The sequence below is a fragment of the Calypte anna genome, chromosome 4 (assembly GCF_003957555.1).
Source record: "Calypte anna isolate BGI_N300 chromosome 4, bCalAnn1_v1.p, whole genome shotgun sequence".
Lineage (NCBI taxonomy): Eukaryota > Metazoa > Chordata > Aves > Apodiformes > Trochilidae > Calypte > Calypte anna.
The window spans coordinates 11,377,782-11,404,730 of NC_044247.1; the positions used below are offsets into that span (position 1 = coordinate 11,377,782).

The following is a 26,949-nucleotide window of genomic DNA, read 5'->3' on the forward strand; positions in this document are numbered from 1 at the left end:
AGTTTTTTCTGGAGAAGCTCATTAGGATTGCTAGATTTGGGGTTGTGTGTCTTTAAATTCAAGAAGAAATAGGAAAAATAGTAAAAAAATCCTAAGAATAGGCTTTTGCTTTTATCTAAATTGGTATTTCCAAGAAAGTGGCCTAGAAGTCAGCTTCAGCTCACAAGAAGTATTTTCTGCTTCTTGTGATAAGCTGATGTTCTCAGTTTTATTGATAGATCCCTGTGGTTGTGTGAAAGGGAGTTTCCAGATATGAGTGGCAGAGAAATTACTTACCTTCCAGAACTTGCACTGACCCAGGGTTTTGCTACATGAGCTGCCCATTTCTGTGAGTTCATTAATGCATAAGGAGCCTGATATTTAAATAGCCAGGTAATTTTATTTAGGTTTGCACAACCATGAATGCAATTTATTCATGTGGTTAAGTAAATTTAAGCACATGGAATTTGTGTCCCTGCATTCCAACATGATGAGAAAAATTAAGGCAATGAATGCAGTGCTTTTGATATTACCAGTTTTTTTGTCTCACTTTGCTTCCTGAAGTTTCTGTTTCCTGATGGGAAAGCCTAGAGCAGGAGCAGTGCCTGTGGCACAGTGGGACACAGCAAGTAAACATTAAAAATAGAAAAAAAATGGAGAAACCTTGACCTTGGCAGCAGTCTGTTGTTACAGACACTATAGGTGTCAACCTTGTCCCTCCTTTTATCACATAATTTGAGATTCTTGATTTCAGGGCCTACAAACAGTTGACAAGACTTTGATTTGAAGATCCCTTGAGTGCCTTTAAAACTTTTCTCATAGATTATATTCTTTGCTTGCCTCAGATAATCTGAAGATAAAGCAAAACCATAGTGATGTTACAGTGGCATGCACATCTCCAGTACACAGAAATGTTCACCTGAAGCAAACACAAAGCAATTTAACATTAAATATGTTGTTTATTGCCAGCTTGCTTGTGCAGCTTGAAATTCCAGCTTTTATGAATTGTTTATAGAAGTGGAGAGAGAAAAAAGTAAATCTCTTTCTTCCCTAGGTCTTCGAAGCCCAGGGTTGGATGTCACATCTCCTCCCAACGTTGGTCTCCGGAGGAGCGGTCAGATCGAGGGGGTCCGGCAGATGCACCACAATGCTCCCCGAAGCCAAATGGCCACAGAGAGAGATCTCATGGCATGGAGCAGGAGAGTGGTTGTGAATGAGCTTCCTCCAGGCATCAGCAAGTAAGATGCTAAGTGAGACAGGGGGGAAAAAAAAAAAAAAAAAAAAAAAAAAAAAAAAAAAAAAAAAAAAAAAACGAAAAGAAAAATCAGGTCGTCTAATCTTTAATGATTCTTCTCTGTCTTCTTACAAGCTTTTAAAAATTGTTTTTCAGAACTGTTTTTTGAAAATCTGGATATTAAAACTGTTTGTTTTGAAATCTGGATATTAGGAGTAGAGTGATAGCCTCTGGAGAGTTGAGAGTGGTAATTCCATCTCTTCACAGCTGACTCTTTCTTCAGTTGTTCACCTATAGTATTTCCTGAAGCTTTAAAAAAAAAAAAAAAAAAAACCACAAAAATTATTTTATTACATTTCAGTCTTCTTGAAAATAATTAAGCATGCTCAACTGAGAGGTTTGCTTCCTTAACTTGTGATTCCAGAAGAGGAGTATACTTGGATGCTGCTAAAAGGACCAATTTCTTCTAGCAAGGGAACCAGGAGTATTTTAGAGTGTGTATTAATGAAACTGTCAAGTTCTGTGATGATTTATTGAATAAAATGGATGTTTCCTGTGTATAATTAGGGTCCAGGAAGAATGTCGAGCTGCCAAAGGTGAAATTGAAATTAGTTTGTACACTGTTGAAAAGAAGAGAAAGCCATCCCACACCTTGCAGAGGGTGAGTTCATTCAGCAGAAGAGCCAAAAAAATAAAACCCAAACCAATTTTTAAAAATTATTTAGAAGATCAATAGTACTAATTGTTTCTCTGGCTTGCTCTCTTCCTTCTGTAACTGTGATTTGTCTGTCTTTACACTCTAATATGCAAACAGCACTGGGGAATTTCCATCCTTAAGGCTTCAGTAGTGGGAAGATGCTGGGGTAGGGGAAGAGCAGAGCCCCAGAGGGTGTGCAGTTTGACTTGTGGAAACTAGGAGAAATCTTAGAGGTACTGCACTTTTTTAAGTGCCTAGCTTTTATTGTATTCAGAGACTGCAGGCATTTTTTTAGGGGAAAAAAAAGTACAAATATCTTCATAACTTCCTTTTTAAGGCAGAATTGATGCTGAACCAAAAAACCCACCTGCCTGTGCTCTGGCACGAAAAGCAAATCTCTAATTCTAGATTTTTTAGTTGTGGTTTGTAAATGTGATACAATGTTCAGGCACTTGAACTGTGTCGTTCACCATGCAATCTCTAATCTTTTTTTCTTTTTTGGCCTTCTTTTTCTTGTGATAAAAGAATGATTACCAGCCAGGAGGGGGGAGGTCTCTGAGGAGGAACCAACGCAAGCGGCAGCACGCCTACCAAACCCGCTCCACCATCGAGCACAACCAGCAGGGAGCAAATCAGAATGCACGGGCACGGGAGGAGTCAGAGAGCTCTTCAGAGGTCTGCTGCATCAAATGCTGTTTTTTTTCCCCTCCCTTGCTCACAAATAGGTGGTTTGGCAAGTGGTGTGCTCAGAGCACTGGGACTGCTCAGGCTCCGAGTTTCTGCACCCAGGAAGGAACACTCGGAGCATTGAGGCTTTTGGATTTGTGTGCTGGGTGTAGTAGGCTGATCTTGTTGGAGAGAGAAGGATCATTTACCTCAGTGCCAGTACAGTGTTCAAAACTAACTTAAAACAGGTTGGGTATTGTTGGAAATCTGAGACATTTCCAAGGGAATTTACCTGGATTGGGTTAAACCACTTGGAAGTTGTGGGGGTTTCGTTCTGCACAGATGTTCTGGGTCACATTCAGTACTTTGAATTCATCTGCATCTGTAGGCTGCTGCTGAAAGAGATTTAGAATTGGTATTAACCATTGATTAATAGGGAAGAACTTACAATATACCAGATTAAATATAGCTTGTTCTTATTAAGGAAGCATGCAAAGAGACACCAAACTTTGTTTCTTTGTAAATGGCATTGAATGTACATAACAGCAATAAAGTTGCTCACTTGACACTACAATGTATTAATTAGACACCTAAATAAGAACTCATTCTATGCTCCTAATACTTAAAAATTCCCATCTCTTTCTATAGAAATCATATAAGCCTAGAGTATAGTATTAACTAAGATACAGAAAGAAATTGTGGACTTACTTGAAGCTAAACCAGTCCTTAACTACAAAGTTTTCCTCAGGTGAAACAAGCCATACAACTTCCAGAGAAAAAATGGCAGATTTTCAGCTTGGCCCCAAAGTGAAACATTTTGTTTTTAATATAGGAAGATGAGACTGTTGGCACAAGTGATGCATCTCTGGATGATCCTGTGGCAGCGTGGCAAAGTGAAAGCAGCTCCAGGTAGCTTTACTGCTCTCTTCATTATTAACATGAGCTGATTATTTCATTTAAGGCAGACGTTTACTATTGTGAAGTCAGTGCAGATTTGTTACACCTTGTGGCAGCTTGAAGCAGTCTTTAGTACACTTAGTTTAAAACAGTATAAACATTTTTTTTCCATGAACACACAAATACTTTTATGGATTTGATTGACTTAAGTAATTGTAGTAGTTTTTATCAGAGTATTTAACAGAAAAACAGGGTGAAAATGGAATGCAAGAGAAATACTGGTAGAAAGGCACACATATCTTCTGTTCATACTGCAGTATTTTCCTGTAGTTTTTCTAGGAGTTTGCAATTAATAAAGTAATTTACTGAAATACACAAATTAGAAGGCACTTAAGTTTTCTTTAAATTCACATGAGGATGGGATTTTGTGCTAATCCTGACATCTGTTCCACATAGCCAGAAGAGGAGGTTGAATGTTTGGACCTTTCACTCCATTGTGTGAAAACTGAAGTGCTGTTTTCTTTCTTAACAATTTTTTTATTATCTACAGTGATTCATCAAGTGAATATTCTGACTGGACAGCAGATGCTGGAATTAATCTCCAGCCTCCAAAGAGACAAACCAGGCAGGCAGCTCGGAAAATCTGTAGTAGTTCTGAAGATGAAAATATGAAGGGAACAAAAGGACTGGAGCCAAAACGAAGGAAACTTAAACAGCCTAGAAAAAAGGTCAGCATTTTTCATTTTTTTTTTTAGTCTCTTTTTCACTTTAGGAATATAGATTTTTTTTTGAGTGGTTGTTTTCAAAGTAAAATTTTTCACAAACAATTAAATAGCAAGAAAGCCTGTGGACAGCACAGTAGTTGCAGTAGCAGTGGTATCAGGGTAATTTTTTAATTGTTTTGCTGCTGTGTGGTACAGACACACTTCTGTGTTTCCTGCAGGTAGTTCTCCATTACAGGTGGCATGTTTTCTCCCAGATTTATGCTCTTCACTGCAGAGTTACTCCAAGGTGGTTTTGTTGTGAAATTCTAATGCATCTATATACCATCTACATTTTCAGGTTTCTTTTTTCCTAATATTTTTTTAAAGAAGATGCTTGGAATATTTCTAAGGGAAGAGGTATAATCTCTTGATTTATCAAGATGTTATTCTTCTATTATATTTATAAAGAACATGTCTTCTGCTCTGCTATAAAGCTGATGTTTTTGGAAGGTTCCAGCCTTTGCTTTGCCTTTATATCTGCAGGAACTGCTGCATGCTCAGTTTGTCATGTTTTGCCATGGTGATTACAGCTTACCCTCTAAATTTCATGTCATGAAATGTCATTTAATGTCATTTCAGAAAGCCAGTGGCCTGCTCTCCATGGAAGGAGAACCCAGTGAGGAGTGGCTTGCCCCTCAGTGGATCTTGGATACCATACCCCGCCGCTCACCTTTTGTCCCCCAGATGGGAGATGAGGTAAGGAGCAGAACAAGTCTGAAATTCCAGCCTGGGCTGATGAGCTTGTGGTGGTCAGGACTGTTACATCCAGCAATATTTTCACTGATTTATGCTTTTGAATTGAAAGAAAGACATCTGCCCTATGTCCTGAATGTGCTTCTGGAAACAAACTGGAAGGGAACTATCAGAAAAAATGAAGTTAACTTCTTTTTTTTTTTTTTCCCTTTTTTTTTTATTTTAAGATCATATATTTTAGGCAAGGCCATGAAGCTTATGTGAGGGCAGTAAGGAAAGCAAAAATTTACAGTATTAACATGCAAAAGCAACCATGGAACAAAATGGAACTCAGGGTGAGTTAAATAAATACTTGAAAGCACTGCATGACTCTGTAATGTTAAATTGATGCTAAAAAAACTGTATGAAAAATGAGAAAAAGCCCATTACTTTATAATGTTAATGTCAAAATTAAAATTGTAAATCTTAAAGTTAACTTTTTCATTAGCACAAAGCCTTTACATGTCTTCAGCTCCTGATAATAAGAAGCCAGAAGAGTATTAAAGCATATGAAAGTTTATCTAGTGTGGTATTCTTACCTGATAGATAAAAGAAAATTTAGAATATTAAATAAAATTTATAATCAATTAGAATAAGAGTAGTTAAGCACTGTAACAGGCTGCCCAGGGAGTTGCTAGTCCTAGGTATTTGCTGATTCCAGCTGTTACCTTCAAAGGCATCACCAGTTTGGAAGGAAAAGGAAGTAGTATTTCACTTAGGACAGGGATCTTAACCACCTGCTGCTGTCTGACAGGGTGTGAAAATAAAAGCTATTGTTGAATTTCCTCTTTAAGAGAAAAACTTTCCTTTTATTTCCCCTCTATGCTGCTATGCAAGGATGAGAGGCCCTTTGGTGCCCTTAGCATGGTTAAAACCAGACTGGTTTGTTCCTTAGAAACTTATTACAGAAGTTAAATAATTTATTCACACATCTATGAAGAGAATGAGCATTTTACATCTTTTTCATTTTTTTTAAGGTAGTAATTGTGATTGATTTTATTTTAGTGATGAAACTGCATGGGCTGTAAAGCAGAAACATATTTGGTTTTTACTAATACATTTAGAACTTTATCATGGCTGGTTTTTTGTTAGCAAGTGATGTATTTTCACTTCTTGATAAATAGGAACAAGAATTTGTGAAGACTGTAGGAATTAAGTATGAAGTTGGGCCTCCCACGCTCTGCTGCTTGAAGCTTGCATTCCTAGATCCAATCACAGGCAAAATGACTGGAGAATCATTTTCCATAAAGTGAGTAACTGAAATGCTGGTGACAATTATTCAAGAGAACTTCTTGCAGTTTAGAAGCTTCACCAAACTTCCTTTCTTTTTTACTCTTGCGAGGCATGATGGTGGCATTTCTTAATTATTCTGCCAAACTTAAAACCAAAATGCTTGGAATTCTGTGTTTGGAGACTATTGTACATGAGGGAATATGTTTTTGGGTAATAGAATATTTTTTTTTTGTCTGTTTCATGAAGGTACCATGATATGCCAGATGTTATTGACTTCCTTGTGCTGCACCAGTTTTATAATGAAGCCAAAGAAAGGAACTGGCAAATAGGTGACTACTTACTACTTTTTTTTACCCATTTCCCTTTGTTTTGCCAGATTTCTGCAGCTGTTTAATAGGATACAGCATCTCTTTTAAATGATGTAAAGGACTATACCATGTGTAGTGATATTATTGTGGTCATTGGACACTTTATTTAATGTTTGCAATTCCTGTAGCAGAAAAAAAAAGAGAGAAATGAGAGAATCTTGTTAGAAGGGCTGTGATAGCAGAAGAATGTCCTGTTAGATTGTAATTTGAGGCTTGGAGGCAGCTGTGACTAATTAAGCAGAGATGTGAAAGTTCTCCCTTTAAGGGAAGGGCTCGCTGTCTGCAGTGCAAAATTTTAAGAGCCAAAGCAGTGAATTTATGAAAGATGAAGTTGATTCTCTCAAAAGAATTGTTCAGCAATTGTTTGTGTTGTTGCTGTGCTGAATGCAATCTTCTCCCTTTTCCAGGGGATAGATTTCGCAGTATAATCGATGATGCTTGGTGGTTTGGAACTGTGGAGAGTCAGCAGCCTTTCCAGGCAGAATATCCAGATAGTTCCTTCCAGTGCTACTCTGTTCAGTGAGTACTTAACACAGCTGTTACCTAGCACACCTCTCGCACACCTGCTCTGAGTCTCCTGGACATTTACATGCAACTTAAATGTGTGCCTGAAGAACTAGGATCCTTTTCCCCATTTCACAACATCATCAGGCACTTGTATCTAGGTATTAATTTTGAACTTAGTCATAAAACCCTTCCAGTGTGAGCAGCAATGCAGTGAATAAATGGGAGGTACGAGAGAAAAATAAGCAGTATGCACATAGCCAGTGACATGTCTTGTTTCTAGTAAGCATGACCATTTTCTTCTATGTCTGGTAGAGAAAAGGTGTCTTGTTATTTTCAGTTCTAACTTAGGCATTTGACTGTATTCTTTTTAATAGCTGGGATAATAATGAAAGAGAGAGGATGAGCCCATGGGACATGGAACCAATTCCAGAAGGAAGTAAGTGTGTGTTGAGCTCATGTCCATATAAAAAACAAATATCTTTTCTTGGCCACTGCTAGTACTTATTGTTGCTGAATTTCTCATCTTTAGCTGCTTATCCAGAGGAGGTTGGTGCTGGAGTTCCTGTGACTCCAGATGAGCTGACAGCTCTTCTCTACAAACCCCAGGAAGGAGAATGGGGGGCCCACTCCAGAGATGAAGAATGTGAGCGAGTAATCCGAGGGATTGAGCAACTTCTTTCCCTTGGTATGTTTGAAGAAAAAAGGCAGAAGGGTTCAGAATGTCAGTGTGGTGGCACATGACTGAAGAGTAGATAGGATGGAGCACTGGGAGTTGGTGTGGGGTGCTTGAAATATGCTCAACTAAATCATTGAAAAGAGCCTTTTCAATCCCAAGGGGTCTCCTTTTCAGTTTTATTCCTGTTTTTCTGTGGCTTAAGCTGTTCTCTTTCAAGTTAATTGGGGATCCTTAGTGGGTCATATCTAAATGTGATAAAACATGGAATTAAACCCCTCAAAAAACAGCCAAAAACCCACTACCAGGCATCTAGTTAACTTACAACTTTCCTCCTGGTATCTTCTGAGGCATCTAAATTCTTTTGATCTTTTGTCTTTCAGACATTTCTAATCCCTTTGCTGTTCCAGTGGACCTTAGTGCCTATCCCATGTATTGCACTGTTGTTGCTTATCCAACTGACCTCACCACAATCAGGAGGAGGCTTGAAAACAGGTTTTATAGGTCAGTTGGTTTGGGTTTTTTGTTTGTCATCTCCACTTACTACAGCCAAGGACAGGCTTTATAGCTACACATTTCTTTGGTGGGCTGACAGCAGATGTTCTGATTCTTTTTTGCCTTGGGCAAAGTGAGTCTTTTGCTGAATAATAATTTCTTTGGGCCACATTGTTAAGGTAAAAATTGATATATCTGAAGAATATTTGCTTCATCTGTATCTACAGCCTTTGAACCAGATGCTTTGCTTGTGTTGCAGTTGCCAGAAGTGGGCTAAATAGTGCTATAAACTGAAATCTCAGTTAACCTGGGGATAAAAAAATAGCCTGTTTTTTTTTCTTTCTTTTTTTTTTTTTTCCCTCTGAGGACCACTTGAAGGCTTTTTCTAAGTGGGAACAGGCAGCTGTTTCCCTCAGGAGGCTGAATTGCTCTTTTGATTCTGTTCATTGCTGATTTGAAGAGGGACATCTTTCTTCCACAAAGCTGTTGCAGCCTGGCAGGGTGGATGTCTGGCAACTTTTGTATCCCTTAGACTTGGGTTACCTGATTACTTTTTTTACTTCTGAACTCAGAAAGAAATTAACCTGTGCTTTCCTCTCCACCCCTTCCCTTCCCTTATTTGTTTATTCTTTTTCCAGGAGAATCTCTGCACTGATGTGGGAGGTACGATACATTGAACATAATGCCAGGACTTTTAACGAGCCAGACAGTCCCATAGTCAAAGCAGCCAAAATTGTAACAGATGTCTTGCTTCGGTTCATTGGGTAGGCATGGTTTTAACTTTGTAGCCCTGACATCCTGAGTTTCTGAGAGATTTGATGATATATTATGGCTTTTGTTGCTGTCCTACAGGGATCAGAGTTGTACTGATATATTAGAGATATATAACAAGGTGAAAGCAGAAGACCTCAGCAGTACTGATGAAGAAGAGGAGGTAAGACCATTAAGTCTGATCATCAGAACTTCTTGCCTTTTTAAAATTCAGCACCTGGAAGGAGTTCTGAGTAAAGCTTTTTTGTTGAGTTTTTATTTTCAGGGGAGCTGCACTGAGTTTTTTTAAGATGAGCCTTTTTAGGTCACTTGAGTTGCTCACCTGGGGCAATAAGCTCCTTTAAGTAAGTAAAAATTATTCTTGGAACTGCCTATCTTTAATCTCCTGTCAGTACATGACATTTTGTTGTGTGAGGCAGTATTAGTAAGTAAGGGGAATATGAGCTGGGGCTATTACTCAGTCTGCAAAGCAGGACAACAACTCTCCCTTTGTCTGCCAGGCAGCAGAGCTGGTTTTCTTACATAATTGTGTGTCAGTGCCCATCAGTCACACTGTGGAGTGAAATGACAGGTAGAAACCAGCTTAGATATCACTTCCTTGAACTTTTTTTCTCTTCTTACACCTTTCATTTTCTTCCTTTTTCCATGAAATGCAGTTTGTCAGCATTTTGGGAAGTACTGTAGCTTCTTTTGCAAAGAAAGTGAACTGTCACCTCCTCCTGTCACCAAGACAGACTCCCTTGTTGCAGTTTTGAAATATTTAAGTTATTCCTCATACTGCTCAAACACCTGTATGCTGGTTCTGTTGTCTTGGGTTTGTATTGAAACTTAAAGTCAATCCTTCAATGTAATAATTTACCTACCTTTTATTGGCAACATCTATTTTCACAGACTATTAAAAGAGTATTTTGCAGAAAATTAAGGTTTTCCATGACTTGACTAGCACACCTTCCTTTTCCCAACTTAACCTTCTTGTGCCAGTTGGGAATCTCATCTGTTTTGTGTCAAGCAGTGATCAGAAGTGTTTTGCTTCATGAGTGTAGAAATATTTTTAGTTAGCATAGAAAGCTGTGTCTGGAGGAATTATTGTTGTAATTTCTAAATCTAGATTCTGAAAAGAATATTACAGACACTTAATGCAGGTAAGGCACAACATGAAACCTGAATAAACTCAGTGCAGCTGCTCAGGGAGTGAACATTTAGGTAGAGGAATGAATTTAGCTGAGTCTTCAGGGCCAAATATAAGTCATTCATGTTTCTCATGTGTTCATGTATAATTTCTCTAGAATCAAACTTGGAAAAGAGCTGGAACAGCTGATCTACCTAATATTTTTTCCTGGAGTTGTGCAAGTTCTAGTTTGAGACTCCTTTCTGTTTGGCTTGAGCCATTGATTTCATTCGAGTAGTTGAAAATTGTGTTGGTAATTGGTGTCTGGTTTTTAAGCCCTTTATCCGTCACGGAGGGTGTAATCGTTGCCTTTGCCTTTAGGTGGCAGAAGTTGATGTGGATTCAGATGCTCCAGGAACTTCCTCTGGCAAAAGACGAGTGAGTAAACATTCCTCCTTGGGCTCACTTGTGAAGGGAGATAGACCCAGGTACTGAAACACTGGTTTAGATCTGGAAGAGTTGAAATTTGTCACATGTGTGCCTAAGTATTCACTGACCAAGGAAGTCACTGCAGGGAAGATTCTTCAAAAATTAAGCAATCAGTTTCATTAATTTGATTTGAAAGATGCCAGGAACAGGTTCAGTTTTCAATCAGAACTGGACAAAGGCTGACAAAAACACTGGTTTTAGTTGTGAAAATTTACTTTGAATAATAAGGCTTGTAAATTATTAACCTTAAAGTGAAAAGTCTGAATATTCTGAAAAATAATGAAATACATCTGTTTCCCTGCAGGTGAGACGACGAATAAAAAGACAGCCCATAAAAGCAAGTCCTGATGCTTGGAAAGAGCAGTGCAAGCAGTTGCTAAACCTCATTTATGAACGAGAGGATTCAGAGCCTTTTAGACAGCCAGTTGATCTCTTCTCCTATCCTGTAAGTACATGTTTCCTATTAAAAATTTTTAAAAAGCCTATTCCTCATCCTTTGGCAAAACATCCAGGCTGGGCACATTTCTGACCTCTCCCTTTCTGAGCTGGGACATGTTGTGTTCTGGGCACAGGTGTTTTCAGAGAATTATCTGCAGTAACTCTCAAGGAGAAATAATTCCTTGTTGTGGGTGAACACTTAGGTGTGTTTATTGCCATAGGGTTTATCAGCCTGTCTGATTTTCTTGTGGATTCCTACAGGATTATCGAGATATTGTAGACACTCCTATGGACTTCAGCACTGTGAAAGAAACCTTGGAAGCAGGAAACTACACTAGTCCCTTGGAATTCTACAAAGATATTCGTTTAATATTCTGCAACTCAAAAGCTTACACTCCTAATAAAAAGTCTCGGGTAAGTAATCAAGTTGAATGTTTTCCTTTTTACAAAGGCCCCACATGAATACAGTGCATGAAATAAGGTCTGGAGCTGGAGACCAAAACCCTGTGAAAGAAAAAGAAGCAGCACGTGTCAATTCTGGGAGCAGTGGTTATAAAATTGCTTTGTTCTGCTCACACAGATCACTTCTGAATTTCATTTTCACCTGTACTTCCTGAACTTAGAGCTGCTGAGAAATTCTGTGGTTACTATTGCTACTATTTCTTTAAACATCTGTAGCAGGAAACTGATTGCCAGTTGTTGGATTTTTTTCAGTAATTTATTCCTGAAAATAAGGCTGTCAGCAATTGATAATTGCATGTATATAGAATAGGATTTTTTTAAAAATCTACTGTTCATGCAATATTTCTATTGTTGGAGGGGAGGAGATGAGAGCATTATAATACTTCTATTTTTTTCTAGTTGGTATGCTTGGCAAGACTTGCACAGTGTTGCCTGTGTTTCTCAGGTACTCATCTTGCTTTTTTCTGCATGCAGGAATAGGAACCTACTTAGGTAGGAAAGAAAAGTGCTGTATTGGAGCCTTAAACATGGTATGGGGAGAGGGAAAATAGAGATGAAAATGTTTATATACAGATGGGTTTCTATGAGCTAGATAAAATGACTACTAAGTGCATGACTATTAAGAAATGCATACCAGACCAGTAGCTTCTGCTGGCTTTAATAGAAAGGAAACCAGTAGAGGGTTGCAAGAAGAGAGGTGACTTCAGGGGTTCTTCTGTGTGCTTGATACAGGAGTAAATTTGGTGAGATATTTACTGCCAACACATTCCCTGGGAACTTCCCTGTGTATTAATAACTGAGCAGTTTGTGAGTCAACTCCCAAATTATTTTAATGGAGTAGCCCATCAATATCCATTTGCTTAATTACTGTGAAGTGCCTCAGTGAGGTGAGCCTTGCTGGAGGGTTGGGGCTCTCTGCTGGACCTTCTGCCACTGCAGGTTTGTCTGCTGCCAGATCTGTGTAACAGCCTGAGCTTTTCTAGCCCATTTTACCTCCTTTGCAGCAGCAAGGAGGGCAGGCTACCAGAGTTAAAGAGAAGGATGTTGCTAAAACATAAGGGTCTGGGCAAAACTGAGGTTCTATAAATATAAAGAAAACTCTGTATCAGAGATTTTACATTCAGCAGACTGCAGGAAATGAGAAGAGGTCTGAGATGATGATAACACCTTGGTGGTGTTTACACAGTTTTCAGAAGACTGGATGCAGCAGAAGGGTGTGGGTATGAGGAAGGAATCAAGAACTTTGTTTTGTATATGCCAGGTCTGAGCTCTTAGTTTGCCAAAATTCAAAGACATCCAGGGTGAAATCTTGACCAGAAATAAATACATTTATTAAATACATGTCTGGAACATGGAGAAATTGCCATGAGTCCATTTGTAGATGAGGCTATGCAGAAGCAAGGCCTAGAAAGAGGACAGGGAAATGGTGTGAGGATTTCGACATCTGGATCACAGAAATTAGGGATGAGGACATTTTTGTTGGATCTCTGTGCAGCTCTGTAGGGATGGTGTGAGGATTCATCAGGAGGGAATTAAAGCAAAGGTGTGGGGGCAGCAAAGGTCACCCCTTGGTACTTCGAGTTACCTTGTGGTGTGCTTCTGTGCTTTATGGTGATTAAAGGGAAGCTCTGTTTCAGTAATCCAGATATCCATTTGCCTTTCACTCCTGGAGCAGTAATTGAATCCTTCTATGAAAACAACAAGCATATCCTTGTACCATGAAGGAAATTATCTGTGCAGAACCTCAGGGCTGAACATTTTTTTCTTTTGTGCTACCAAGTCTGGGTTTCTTTGTGATTTTTCCTTTTTGCTCATCTTCTAGTGACCCACATTCTAATGAGCACAACAATGCTTTCTCACTGCAGATTTACAGCATGACACTTCGATTATCTGCCTTATTTGAAAACCATATGAAAAATATCATCTCTGAGTACAAGTCAGCAATGCAATGTCAGAAGAGGAAAAGGCCACGGTACCGAAAGCGGCTAAGAAGCAGTAGCAGTTCACCCTCAACTAGCAGAGCATCTAGGTAACATCATGATAGTGAGATATTGCCACTAGCTTTTGGTGGTATTTGAGATGACAGTGGCAGAAAAGCCTTTGTGATAAGCAGGCAGTAACAGTATTGCTTGCTTCCTGAGGCAGTTGCTCTTTTGGGTGATAAAATCGTGAGCTCCAATTCCATGCTCAGTTCGTAGCTTGTGAATAATTCTGGTAGGTGCAAGACTATGTAATTAGAAGTATTCCCCCTGGAGAAAATAGAAGAGCAAGTTTCTTTTTGCCTTTGTTTAGTAACTGTTGAAAAAAGTGTTGGATAACACTTTTCTGACTTCCATATGATAGGTTATTGAAGTAAAGTGAGTCTGTGTTTTAAAAGATGAGGTGAAATCTTGTTTCTGCAAGCTCATAAACCTTTAACAAAGAGAATGATGCTGTCACTATTTCCAGTATCACTACACCTGCCCAAGCACTGGGAAGAGATCGTTTGTGTTACATGTTTGCTGTGAGGAGCAAGACACTTGGCAGGGAAATTTGTTTTGTGCTTGAGTCTTTTGGTACTAATGGTTTGATCTCTGGGATATTTTGTGTCTTCAGCCCAAAAGGGAAACAGAAACAAATGAAGATCCAACCTAAACCCAACCAGAATACCTCACTGCCTTTGACAAGGACTAGCTCCTCAGTTTCATCTCATGGTGAGGAAAATTTTTATAAAATGCATCCTTTCTCTTGCAGCAACTTGTGTGTAGAGAGTGATGAAAAAGCTGAAGGTTATTTAATGTTCAGTTTAAATCTTGGATTTTTGTGTGTCACATCAATACATCTGCTGAAAGCAAGGGCATGTGAATATGTTATCTGTAGACTGTGTTCACTGAACTTGGCCCTCCAGCTGCTGGTAAGTTATTGGTAAGGGTCAGAGAACAGGGAGCCTGGCTCTGACCTTGGTGAGAATTAACCTAGTGACAAGAGCTTGTACCTTCCTGTACATGGGCTTCCCTCATACAGCAATTACAAATAAATTACTTTGGATTACACCCTGGAGGGATGTATCTCTTCATGCCTGCAGAGGGAGCTTGGTGAGATTAACGTCCTGACTTAGCCTTAACTCAGGTGGTAGGAAACTTCCCCCAGATGCCTTGCATTACAACCCTAGAAATGGAGGAGAAAAGTTACTCAGTCACATCAGCAGTGTCCTGTCTGAAGTTTCAGATACAGCAGAAGAACCTCTGGGTTCAGCCACTGGTGAAGAGATGGAGGGTCATCCATCCTCCTCAGGCTCAAATGCTCAGAACAGAAGTGGAAATAGCACTGATGCAGGGAAAAACAGACCAGTCAGGAGTAAATCTACACCAGTGAAACAAGGTGAGAAATGACATACTCTGTTCTTGGAATGATTGGTTGCACTGGAAATGAAAGTGTTGCTTCTCCTTGTCTTGCCTGATGTGAGCATTGTAGTGTCTCCCCCAACCATACCAAGGAATTCAGTTTACTTTCTTGCAGTCTGTGCTCTCTTGTTTGAATTTCTTCAAAATTTCCCCAGTTGGAAAAGCTTGATTGCACTTAATATTCCTGGGAATTACAATTCCCTCAGGAGGTGCAAAAAAAGGAGACCAGAATCTCCACCTCAAATACTTTTCCTTTGATTAATGAAGTTAAAACCAAAGTGAAATTTTAAAAAAATTTAAATATTTTAATCATAATCAAGAGTAAGTGGTTGTGATGAGAAGGGAAGCAGTGTTTGAAACTGGGCTATTTTATCTCTGGGTCCTGTTAAGCAGACTGCCCACTAAAGTGGGCATCAAACAAGCAGTGAAGCTTCTGTCACGTCTGTACTGCAACACTGCTGCAGCAGTGTTGGGGGTTGCAGGGTGAGCTTTTCATAACCCATGTTATAAAAAGATATTTAATCTCCATTTTCTGATTTGTAACTTTGAAAACATATAGTGCTTTGGGTCCCAAGCCAGCACAATACTTTATGCAGTTCAAAATGAAGGTGTTCAGCAATCCTTGTGGGTTTCCTTGGGTTATTTACTGTCTTGACATTGTGCTTGCCCCAAGTGTGTCCTGGACTAAGCCTTCTGAGAAAATGCATTTGATAAGGAATAAATACTGCTTGCAGAGTGTTATTTTAATGTCTGTAGATTTGAAATGGATTTTAGAGGGTTTTTTTCTGCCTTGATAGCCTAAGGTAGAATTCATCTGACTAAATGTTAGATGATTGTGTCTAACTTAGTCAGTCTGGGATCCCTTTGTGACTGGATCTTCACTGAACTCTTAGTAAGGAGAGTTTGTATCCTTCCTGTTAGAGAAGATGAACTATGTTTATTTTGTCTGACAAATTTTCCCCTAAGAGCACCCGTTTGCCTCCACAGCACACAAAGGTCACCCGTGGTGAGTAGCTCAGAGCACAGCTCAAGGGCAGATGAGGCAAATTCCACTTCTTGTGTCTTATTTGGCTCAGGTGTGATGATGATATTTTGTGTTTGCTTAGATCACTCTCCTGATGGGCCCCTTACAAATGGTGATGGCAGAGAACCTCGGACAGGAGTCAAGAGGAAGTTGCTGAGTGCATCAGAAGAAGACGAGCACCTGGAGGAGGGGGAGGAAGAGGAAAAGAAGAAGAGGGAACTGAAGGAAAAATCTGGTTTGTCTTCATCAGAAAGCGGGGACTCGGGATCCAGTTCGAGTTCTGAAAGCAGGAGTGGCTCCGATTCAGACTCTGAATCAACATCCAGAACAGATCAGGATTACATTGATGGAGACCACGACTACAGCAAAGTTGTGCAGTCCAAAAAACCCAAGCGGAAAATCAAAAGGAAAATCACCGGCGGGAAACGGAATTGGCAAGGCAGAGGGACAGGGAGGAGAGGTAGATGGGGGAGGTGGGGGAGATGGAGCAGAGGGGGAAGAGGTGGTAGAGGTGGAAGAGGCTGTGGCAGAGGAAGAGGTGGTGGCAGGGGAGGAAGAAGAGGCCGAGGAGGCAGAGGAGCCTCGCGAGGAGCCACCAGAGCGAAGCGCGCCCGGATTACGGATGATGAATTTGAAAATCTGTTTGGGGGACAGTTTGGTGAGAACGTGTTTGGAGGGAGGTTCAGCAGGCCACCTCGAATCAAAACAAGGAACGAGGGCAGGAGAACTGTCTTGTACAACGACGATTCTGATAATGACAATTTTGTGCACACCGAGGATCCTTTGAACCTTGGTACTTCCAGGTCAGGCAGGGTGCGGAAAATGACAGAAAAAGCCAGGGTCAGCCATCTCATGGGATGGAATTATTGACTGATGAAAAAAAACAAAAAACCCCACGAACTTTGGAACAATTTTAAAAGAACTTCAATGGCCTTCTACTGCAGGGATTTTACCAGAAAAATCTACCAAGCAAGTTGTGCGGGGACTCCAGTCATGTTTCACAGTGGTGCTTTTCCATTCTGTCAGTTTGTGTTTCTTTCCCAACTTCAGCTTGCCACACTTCATTGGTCAAATCAAGCCTTAGTCATTAGGCCTTAAATTACAGAAATTCTTCCCCACACACTACGAGCTCATCACATTAAAGAGGCTTCCAGCTTCTCAGTAAGAACATGACATTTTGAGTCACGATTCTGACTTCTCTCCCTTGTTTTGTTTTTGTATTATAGAAATAGCACCTTCTTACAGAGTTTTTATGTGGTTTCTGCCATAAATCCTTATACACAGTAATAATGATAACTTTTGCACAATACACCAATCCTAAAGGCAGCTATAAAATGTTTACAGTTTCTATAGTGTAAGAAGGATCTGGATTATTTTAATCTTCCCAGGCCAAGCATTGATGAATTGTGCTGAACTGAAGTATGTCTATACTACAGTTAGGGGGGTCCTGATGTGCTTTCTATCGGTTCTTTATTTGTGTAAAAAGTGACAAAGGGTTGGTGCCTTGTAAATATGTAGCAAACCTTTGATGTGGTGTGTCCTATGTGTGCATTAACTTTATTAAAAAGAGAATACTTGAGAAGTATGAATATCTAGACAAAAGGTGCCAAATGCAAAAGTTACTTGCATCTATTTTCTTTTTGTCCTCTCATATTTTTATAGTATTAATAGAGATTGTGCAGCTAAGGGGTAACTTCAACATTTGAAAGGTTCCTCCTCTTCAAAGCATAAAGTGATTTTTAATAGTAGCTCAGCTACCTCTATTTACAACTACTGGAAACTTAAAAGAAAATAGATGCTGTTACTCAGTAGGTGTTGAAGAGGCAAGAAGGAGCGTGGAGGGATGGAACTGCTTGCCAAGTTGTAGAGTTAACTGTCTCTTAGTTATGTTGACACAATGAAAACAAATGTAAGCAATTCTCAGACTTTTCAGCAGCATGTTTCCAGCAGATGGTGATTTGGTTGTGCAGATAGGCTGACTGTCTCCCCCACCTTCCTGCTGCCACTTCCTCGGTGCAAATTGGTGTTTGTTTTCATTTGCCCCTTGAAAGGTGATGAAGGAGCTGAGCAGAGCTCTGGTACCCCTGGGGCTGGCAGTACCAATAAGCTCCTGCTCATGTCCTCCAGACAGACTCTTGTATCTCAAGCTTCCAGAAGAGAATTCGTGTTGCACTTGTTATCCTGAAAACTGCTAACTTGAAAGCAGAAGTGGTTGTGGTAGTGGTAGTTGTACAGCACAGGATGATGTTTGTAGTCTTGCTCCTTGGTGAAGAGCAGCAGGAGTTGGGGTTGGGCTGAGCTGGAGGTGAGGATAGAATCACAGAATTGTCAGGGTTGGAAGGGATCTTAAAGATTATGGAGTTCCAAACCCCCTGCCATGGGCAGGGACACCTCCCACCAGATCAGGTTGCTCAGAGCCCCATCCAGCCTGGCATTAAAAATTTCCAGGGATGGGGCTTTGACTCTTACTGTGCAGGCTCTGGCTGGAGTACCTGTGGGGCTGGGATTTTCTCCTGTTGTCTAAACCAACCTGACAGTTGTAGCTTGGGTGAGAGATTTGAGTCAGTTACACAGAGAGAACAAACAACAAAGGAGATTAGAAAGGTTTTGGTGGAGTTTTGTTAAGATTTGTTTCCTGTTTTGTTTTGGTTTGGGTTTTTTTAAGCTTTCATCCAATACCCTAAAGTTCTTCTGTGCACAGCTTGGTCAATAATTCTGGAAAACCTCAGGCAGCAAAGAGTGACCCATGTGTATTCTCAGATGCAGAAGGAATTTAATTTTTGACTTTCTATATTAAGCACTAGCTATTTTATCTTGCTTTCCAAAAAATTCTAGTTAGATGCAAAATGACTTGAAAAAATGCAGAGGTTTAGTTTTGTGATGGAGGAGAATATATCCTAAATTTGCTCAGAGCATTAATACGAGTTTATGGTACAGTGCAAAAATCACACTTAATTTTTTAAGTAATGTTTTGAATGGGCTGCAATCCATTTCTGGATTTGATTCAGTTGTGTTTTGATGGGGAAGGGGGTGGGAGGGAAGTGCAGAGGCTCTCCTAGTTCTGTCTTGGGCTTTAAAATATAAACACCTGTCCTATCATCTCTCTCATGTATATGTATATATATATACACACATATATATTTATAAAAAAAATGTATTATTTCTTTGATTGGTCCTTCTCCATATGGTAGCCAGGAATAGTATGTAGGCATCAGTCCATAGTCAGAACCATATCCCTATTAGGTCAGTCCTGTTGAGCTGATGTAAACACTAAAGTCTCTGTCCTAAAGCCTGAAAAATCTTGAAATACAAAAGAAATGCTTTTTGTATATTTCTGGCTGGCCGAAGATCCACTTACTTATTTATTTTGTGTATGGGTTGGGGAGAGATAAAACACGTGGATTCCAGAGAAAAATCGTTTTATAAGTTTGTGTATTTTAGCTGCAATTAGAATAATATTCAATATGTTCTTAGATGTATCTTTTCTATGTAATGAAGTACTGTGAAGATAACAGTGAAGCATCACTTTGCTGTGGTGTAAGTATTAATCAAACATGTTACATGATTAAGAGCTAGACAGCAGGGTGTGCTAGAGCAACAGAACTATTGCTTATTGTAAAAAAAAAAGAAAAAAAAAGCTTTTTTTTTTTTGTGCATGAGTACCTTTTATAAGCATGAAAGAAATAACTTGTTACTTTTACTTGGTTTTGTATCTGAATTCTTTCTCTGAGTTAGGCAATTGATTTCTCATAGCCACCTTCTGTGAAATAATGACAATTCTGTAGTAACTTGGGCGCTTTCTCTCAAAACCCAAATCCTATCAGGAGCCACTTAAAGTTGTGGAGAATTTCATAGCAACCCAGCAGGTGCAGCAGTGAAATGATTTAAACCTTGTACCCTCTCCCTCCTTGAGCCAAGCTTGAGATGCTCAGCCAGCATCTCCTCAGCTCCTCTGCCCACAGGGTGCTCCCTCTCCTTGTGTTCTTAACAAAAACCTCCAAAACTCTGCCTGAGAAAAGGGTCTGAAGGGCTGGTGATGGATCAGGTTCTGGTGGTTCCCAAGGTGTGCAGGCAGGACAGGGCTTCCTCTGCTGCTCTAGGATGAATTTTCAGGCGTTGGTGCTGGAAGGTTTTCTCTGGCTGCATCATCCCTCTCCTGAGGCATTGGAGACACCTTGGAAAACAGGGCTCACACCCCGGGGGGCTTCACCCAGAGCAGTCTCAGCCCCCCCTGCTCCATCCTTGAGCTGGGGCTGAACATTGGGTGTGCAGTTTGGCTCCTGGGTTTCTCCTGGCTCCATATCTGCTGTCTCTGGTGTTCCTGGGGCATCAACCCCAGAGCTGATTTGGCACTTGGTGTTGTCTCAGTTCAGCCCAAACTTTGCTTGCATTTTATTTTCTCTGTCCCCTTTTGTTTTTCTCTTTGCCTTGCCTTGCTTTGCCTGCCCCGTAGGTTATTCAGGATGCTCTTTTGGGAAATGAGAATATGAGTTTTATTTCTCTCAGGCTGTAAGATTTCATTCTACATCTCTTACCCCATCCACAGACTTTTCCATACATTTTATCTCCTCCTTTCTTCGTTTACAACTTGCTGGGGGTGGATTTAAAAAAGATGGAAGGTTTGAGGGCTGGCTTCTTGGCTCACACCTCTGTGGCCACCTGTGCCCTGAGTGGAAGTGCTGCCAGATCCCAGGGGACAGCCTGTGCCTTCCCTTGCTCTGGCACCAGGGGATTGTGGCCCTGGTGCTGCCTCACCCCTGGCTTCAGAAAGTAACACTTGGTTCCACCTGATATTCCATCTCAGAATGACTTTTTTTTTTTTTTTTTTCCCCCTTGCTGTGTGAATTGCAGTCAGTGTACCCCGTGTAGAAGTTGTGTGCTTCCAGCTTCATGAGATGTTTCTGTTTGAAAGAACCTGTGAGGTTTTTTTTATGTCAGTCTTTGAACTTAGATGGGTCTGGGCACTTTCATCACTCCTCTTTCTTTTCATCACTCTTTTCTCCATAAACCAAGCAGAAGCCACCCCTCCCTTTTCCCAACCAACCCCACCCTGCAGACCAACGAGCTTGAATAGAACCACCAAAAAAAAAAAAAAAAAAAAAAAAAAAAAAAAAAAAAAAAATTAATGGAGGATTTTTGGCTGGTTAAAATTCTGCTTCCTGTTGTGTTGTTTTAATTTGCCCTGAGTGTCTTCTTAAATGTGAAGACCTCAGCTGCTTCTCCTGCCCAAAAGCAGAAGGAGTGTGTAGTAGACAGCACTGCAAAGAGCTGACACTGGGCACAGAGTTCAGAGAGTTTTCAGGTCATTTAAAATGCAGTGGATTGCTCTTGGCAATGTTTGGAGCCTCTCTTGACCACAAAAAGCAAGATGAACCTTGGCAAGCATTTGAAAAGGCTGCTCCTGGGTGTCTGGGATGTTTCTGACAACCATTCCCCATCACACGGTATTAACATGAGGCAATAAGTTGAAAAATTGCTGATTTTTTTTCTTTTTTTGATCAGAGAGTGATTAATATTTCATCTTTAATCCCAGCAATGAATGACAGGAAAAATGGAGTAGCTGTAGATTTAAGGTTGTCTTGTCAGCCCTGACTTGGGAGCTTCCTGCTCTTGTTTGCCTCATGAATTCAGTGTTTTAAATTTCTGTGTTTACAGTTCTTGATTTTTTTTATTTAAAAACCAAACACCATGCAAAGTTTTATGAAACCAGAATTATTTACAGGAAGGAGCAGTTAACAGTCCAAGGATAAATCTCCATTTTAGATGCATAGGGAGCTGTCACTGTGTTCTTACAAGGATGTATTATAGAAAATTACTGCTCATAGATAATTTTCAAATATTAGTTTATCAGAGGTTTACAACTCAACTCCTTTATGTACAGTAAGTAACAGCCTGCAAAATTTAGTCTAAAAGTTGTCTTTTTTAGAATTAGAAATGCAAAGACCTGTTGGAAGCTTGGACATTTTTAATAAGTCATGTTCAGCCCACAGCAGACTTTTAACACAACTGTGCTATGAATCCCTGAAAAATTAGATTTCCAGTGGAATTGCTGTCACAGCCTTAACTCTAGTATTATAAAAATGGTGCTTGAATACATTGATGTGTGTGGATGTGGGTACCTGATCTGAGTTTGTGAGAAGGTCAAGTGAACCTGAGCAGCTTAGTGCTACACCTGCGACTCAATGCTCCTGGGTAGATAACTGCAGCCATGTTTGGGAATAGCCAAATGTGTGAATATTTGGGAAATGTTTAAACCAGTGGACAATTAAGAGCAGAATCTCAGCTTTGGGTTTTGTTTTAAGTGGCAGGCACTGCATTTTCTCCTGATTTTTGGGTGTGGGAGAAGCAGATGGGGTGATGAGAGGAGCCTGGGTGCTGGCAGAAGGGGTTGGTGTCCCTGAGGCTTTGACTGATAAAATCAAAATCCTCTGTTTTCCTTCCTAAAAATGCCTCCTAGGAGAGTGGTGGTTTCTTGGATATATTCCGAAATCAAAGTCTGATGATTATTTTTCTGTAGGAATCCTAACACAGGCTATTCATTCCTCCATGAGTCACTAGAGCAGACTTCATTTAGAAACACCAGTCCGTGTTGCAGTGATGAAATTCACATGATTTAGGCTCTATAGTTCATGTTCTGGGTGATTTAAAATACTCCAAAAAAAAAAAAAAATGCACAAAACTATTAGAATTATGTCTACTTTCTATATTGATTATTTTTTTCTTCCAGGTGATATTTATGCCCATATCTTCACATCCGCTATCTCAGGTCCCTTTAAATGAATACTTCAGGGATTTTGATGCCACGTGTTGGCAGACCAAATGTAATATTTATATGCAATGAGCTGTTAGTTTTTGTATTGTACAAATGTAAATTTGTAAAGATTTTTTTTCTAGAGTTTTTTTGAAGTCACTTATGTAATCTAGGATGTTTCATTTTCCAGCTGTGGGATTGTCTTAATAAAAAAAAAAAAATAAAAAAAAAAAAAAAAAAAAAAAACAACTCTTATTTTGGCTTTGCGTTACTTGCTAAAGAGTTTAAATGTTAAGGAAAAAAAACACGATTTAAAATTGAGGAGTTTGGGTTTGGGGTTTTTTTTGTTCATTTGCTTGTTTGTTTTTTGGGGGGTTGTTTGGTTTTGTTGTTGGTGTTGTGGGGTTTTTGTGGTTTTTGTTCTTTCCCTTTTCTTCTCTTTCCCTTTTCCTCTCCCTTTTCCTCTCTTCCTCTCCCACCCTTTTTCCCCCCACCCTTCCTCCCTCTTCCTCCTTCTTTCCTCCCTTCTTTCCTCCCTTCTTTCCTCCCTTCTTTCCTCCCTTCTTTCCTCCCTTCTTTCCTCCCTTCTTTCCTCCCTTCTTTCCTCCCTTCTTTCCTCCCTTCTTTCCTCCCCCCCTGTTGTCCCTCCCCTGTTATCCCCCCTTTTGATTCCCCCCCTTTATCCCCCGCTTTTATCCCCCCCTTTTTTTCCCTCCCCCTTCTCTTCCCCTTTCTTTCCTCCCTCCTTTTTCTCCCTTTTTCAGTGAATAAAACCCCTTAGTTTTCCACCCCCACAGATCACATATCGAGCCCAGGTGTGAGCCTCTCCCTTACCGCTGCCGAACCTCCCTGCCCGGGCCCCCTCTGTCCCCTCCCCTCCCGTTTCAGGTCCCGTCCTCTCCCCGCCTCCCGCAGTATTTGCTCGGGGAAAGTTTCCCGCAGTTGACGCAGGAGGCTCCGGCCTCGCACCTCCCTCCTTCCCTCCCCGGGGTGCGGGTGATGTTCTGCCCGTCCCACCGAAGGTTCTGGCGTGCGGGCAGCATGCGGGACCGGCTGCCGGAGCTCCGGCAACGCGTGGCGGCCGAAGGGGACGCGACCGAGGAACCCCCGAGCTTCGACAACGCGGCCTTCGGGGGGGACCACGACGACGGCGGCCCCGTAGGGCGGGCGCTGCGGGAGGCTGCGGAGCTGTGGCGGGTGCTGGAGGGGTTGGAGCAGCTCTCGGAGAGGATCGACAGAGCGCAGCAGACGGTGCTGTGCTGCACCTCCCCGGACGGCATCGCCCGGGAGAAGCGGGGCCTCGGGGCCGCCAAAGCCGCCTTCACCCGGCAGGCGGTCGCCCTGCAGCTCCGTTTGGTGGCCCTGCCCGCCCCACCGGAGATGGGGACGAGCCGAGCGGGTCCCCGCGTCCGCCAGACCCAACTCTGGCTGCTGCTGCGGCGGTACCGGACCCTCCTGGCCCGTCACTACGCCCGGGAGAACCGGTACCGGCAGCGGCTGATGGAGCAGATGGAGAGGCAGCTGGAGCTGGCGGGCGTCGAGCTGCGGGCGGAGGAACGGGAGCGTCTGGCCCAGAGCCCCGGGACGCTCCGCATCGTCGGCAGGGACCTGGAGGAGCTGAAAGCGGAGCAGCAGCACATGGAGGCGGCCCGAGCCCGGCAGCAGCAGCTCCTGGAGCTGGAAATGCAGATGGAGGAGCTGCACGGGCTGTTCCTGCGGCTGGAGGGCTTGGTGGGCGAGCACCACGGGGCGGCAGACAGCGTGGAGCAGCACGTCCTGAGAACCCTCGACTACGTGGCCCAGACGGGCGGGGAGGTGAAGAAAGCCTCGAAATACCAGCGGCCGTCGAGGCTCTCGGCTCTGCTGGCGGCTGCCCTGGGGCTCTGCCCCTGCTGCTCCTGCCTGCCCTGCCTCGGGTCTGCCCTCCCCTGAGCCAGGGGGGCTCCCGAGGGGGTCCTGGGGATTTCCCCGCTCTGTCTGGACGGGAAACGGGGTCAAGAGAGGTGCTGCTGCTGCTTCTGCTGCTGCTCCCTTAGCACCTTGCACGGTGCTGCAGGGCGACCACAGAAACCTCGTGGGATGGTGCAAGCGTCGTGCATGCCTCACATGGAAGCACAGGGACCACGGAAACCTCGTGGGATGGTGCAGACATCGTGCACACCTCGCAGGGCAGCACATCTGGCATGGTCACCCTGCATGGTGACACAAGGACCTTGTGCAATGGTGCAGGGACCACCCACGCCTTGCAGAGTGACACGGGGACCACGCACCCCGTGTGCCATGGTGCAAGGACCTTGCAAAGTGACAGAGGGACCATACACACCTTGCAGAGTGACTCAGGGACCATGCACACCATGTGCCATGGTGCAGGGACCTTGCAGAGCAGCACGGGGACCTTGCACACCTCGCGCGGTGGTGTGGGGAGCACACCTGCACTGCAGAACTGGCTCAGCAGCTCAGAACAAGGAAAGCACTTTTAATTTTATGGAAGCTACCTTAGACACTTTCATTTAAAAAAAACAAAAAAAGGAGAGGAAAAAAAAAACTGCTGAGGTTTTTGAACCATTTGTTGTTAGGTGTGAGGGGACCAAGTGGCTTGGTGCCACCACAGAGCAGCAGGAGGGCTGCTGCACCATGCTGCTATCTCTGTTCTCCCTTTTTCTTTCAGCCATTTTTACTTCCTGGGTGGTTTTTGTTGCATTTACGTTGCATTTTCTCCTTTGCTGGTTTGGGCTGGGTTTGTGTCCTCTCCTGGCACTGGGAAGGGGTTTATGCAGTCAATGCATTGTTGGGGAGATTGATGGAGACCCTGCCAGACCAGCCAGGATCACCTGTGCCCTGCAGACTGGGGCTGATCATTTCTTCTACTCCATGTGGTGATACCACCTGAATTCCCCAAAGCTTCTCAAATCAGAGACTTGGGCTGGTGAAGTGCCTCGGGGACCCTGCAGAGAAAGTCCCTTGGTGACCTGGCGGTTCCCAGGGTCAGGTCTCAGCTGTCTTGCCCACCCTTAAGGTTTATTTTCATCTCCTGGCTGAGCCTTAATAAAACAATTTCTCAATAAACCTCCTGAGTGTGGGTGGGTGAGTTATTTCTTTGCAGCAGGGCTAACACAGAGCAGAAACAGAGGGACTCCTTGAATGTATTTGTTGGGTTCAGTTCTTACAAATCTCAAAAAAATTACTTTTCAGGCTGACGAGTGCACCTTTTTTCCTTCTGTGGATATTTCCTGCTGACCTAGAGGGCTCCCAGCACCAGGAATGTCCATCCCTCTGAGCATGGGGGTCTCCAGGCTGAGCCCTCTTCTCCTGCCCTCCCTCTCCTGTGCATGTGAGGTCTAAATGATCTCTACGTTTTGCATTCAGAACTTGGTGAGTGGAATTTACCTCTTGATTTCATTTTCACTTTTAAAAAACCCACAGCTTTTTACCTGGGAGAAGAAATCACTTTTTTTTTTTCTGGAGGCAATGAACATCTGTTCCTGAAAGTGGGGACAGGCACTGGGGGAGGGCAGAGCTTGTGTTTGTTGCTGAAACTGGAGGCAACTGTGTCATTGAAGATGATGCCAAAATGTAAGCAAACAAGAGGAGCAAAAGCAACCTGGATGCTGTTCCCTACACACCGAGCTGGAGCTCAGCATCCCAAAGGGTGCAGGGTGGGATGAGAATGCAAGCCACCCTTGATGTGCAGTTGTAAAAGTGGCCTCCTGGGAAGCACCCGAGGCTATTTACAAGCTTCCAGGACAACCAGAGAAGGGAAAAACTCTCAGTGAGGTCAAGGAGGTGACAAATTGGACTGTGAGGTGATTCCTGTTGAGGAAGGGTTTCTTGTGGCTCTGTGCAAACAACCTGAAAGCCCTGGGGGAGCCCTGGCTTTGGTTCCTGGGCAGCATCCAGCACGCCCAGCCCTGCAGAACTGGTTGAGCTGCTCCATAAATGATTGCCTGATAAGCACAGGGGAAAAAAAAATAAACCAACAAACCTGTGTTATGGTCAGGGTTTGCAGCTGGGGTGTATTCACAGGGAGCACAACCTCCTCCAGACCCCAGTGCTGAGTTGGTGGTTTCTGAGCCTTGGCTCCTGGGCTGGCAGCACAAAGTTCCTTTTTGGGTAGAGTAGCAAGAAAATAAAATAGCCCTGGTTTGGGTCAGGAGGATGGGTGAGGAGTTAAAGAAGCAGCAGAAAGAGAGGAGAAGCTTTGCACCTCAGAGCAGATCTTCCCACTGATGGATTCAGCAGCCTATGGGACCTTATGAGTTGATTCATAGTTTAGGGTTT

The 26,949-nt window shown here is 42.3% G+C and overlaps 2 protein-coding genes across 4 annotated transcripts in view; both read left to right on the plus strand.

Annotated features, from left to right (window-relative positions):
* BRWD3 (bromodomain and WD repeat domain containing 3) overlaps nt 1–16,809 on the plus strand; it is a 47,473-nt gene extending 30,664 nt beyond the window's left edge. For 2 of the 3 annotated variants that reach the window (XM_030448881.1, XM_030448883.1), the window contains 22 exons: nt 1,034–1,217; nt 1,781–1,874; nt 2,436–2,585; nt 3,409–3,485; nt 4,024–4,201; nt 4,817–4,933; nt 5,158–5,265; nt 6,094–6,218; nt 6,449–6,531; nt 6,978–7,089; nt 7,452–7,513; nt 7,607–7,762; nt 8,134–8,254; nt 8,884–9,009; nt 9,098–9,179; nt 10,506–10,562; nt 10,918–11,058; nt 11,313–11,465; nt 13,379–13,542; nt 14,109–14,206; nt 14,715–14,873; nt 16,003–16,809. In XM_030448881.1, coding sequence (XP_030304741.1) covers nt 1,034–1,217; nt 1,781–1,874; nt 2,436–2,585; nt 3,409–3,485; nt 4,024–4,201; nt 4,817–4,933; nt 5,158–5,265; nt 6,094–6,218; nt 6,449–6,531; nt 6,978–7,089; nt 7,452–7,513; nt 7,607–7,762; nt 8,134–8,254; nt 8,884–9,009; nt 9,098–9,179; nt 10,506–10,562; nt 10,918–11,058; nt 11,313–11,465; nt 13,379–13,542; nt 14,109–14,206; nt 14,715–14,873; nt 16,003–16,790 — 3,335 coding nt within the window. In that variant the 3' untranslated portion in view covers nt 16,791–16,809. The remainder of the gene's footprint in view (nt 1–1,033; nt 1,218–1,780; nt 1,875–2,435; nt 2,586–3,408; nt 3,486–4,023; nt 4,202–4,816; nt 4,934–5,157; nt 5,266–6,093; nt 6,219–6,448; nt 6,532–6,977; nt 7,090–7,451; nt 7,514–7,606; nt 7,763–8,133; nt 8,255–8,883; nt 9,010–9,097; nt 9,180–10,505; nt 10,563–10,917; nt 11,059–11,312; nt 11,466–13,378; nt 13,543–14,108; nt 14,207–14,714; nt 14,874–16,002) is intronic. The other variant, XM_030448882.1, reaches the window with a different exon arrangement.
* Nucleotides 16,810–23,712: 6,903 nt separating this feature from the next.
* Nucleotides 23,713–24,603, plus strand: LOC115598219 (syntaxin-1B-like). Its single transcript, XM_030449401.1, has one exon. The coding sequence runs from the start codon at nt 23,713–23,715 to the stop codon at nt 24,601–24,603; it is 891 nt and encodes a 296-aa protein (XP_030305261.1).
* Nucleotides 24,604–26,949: the final 2,346 nt, after the last annotated feature.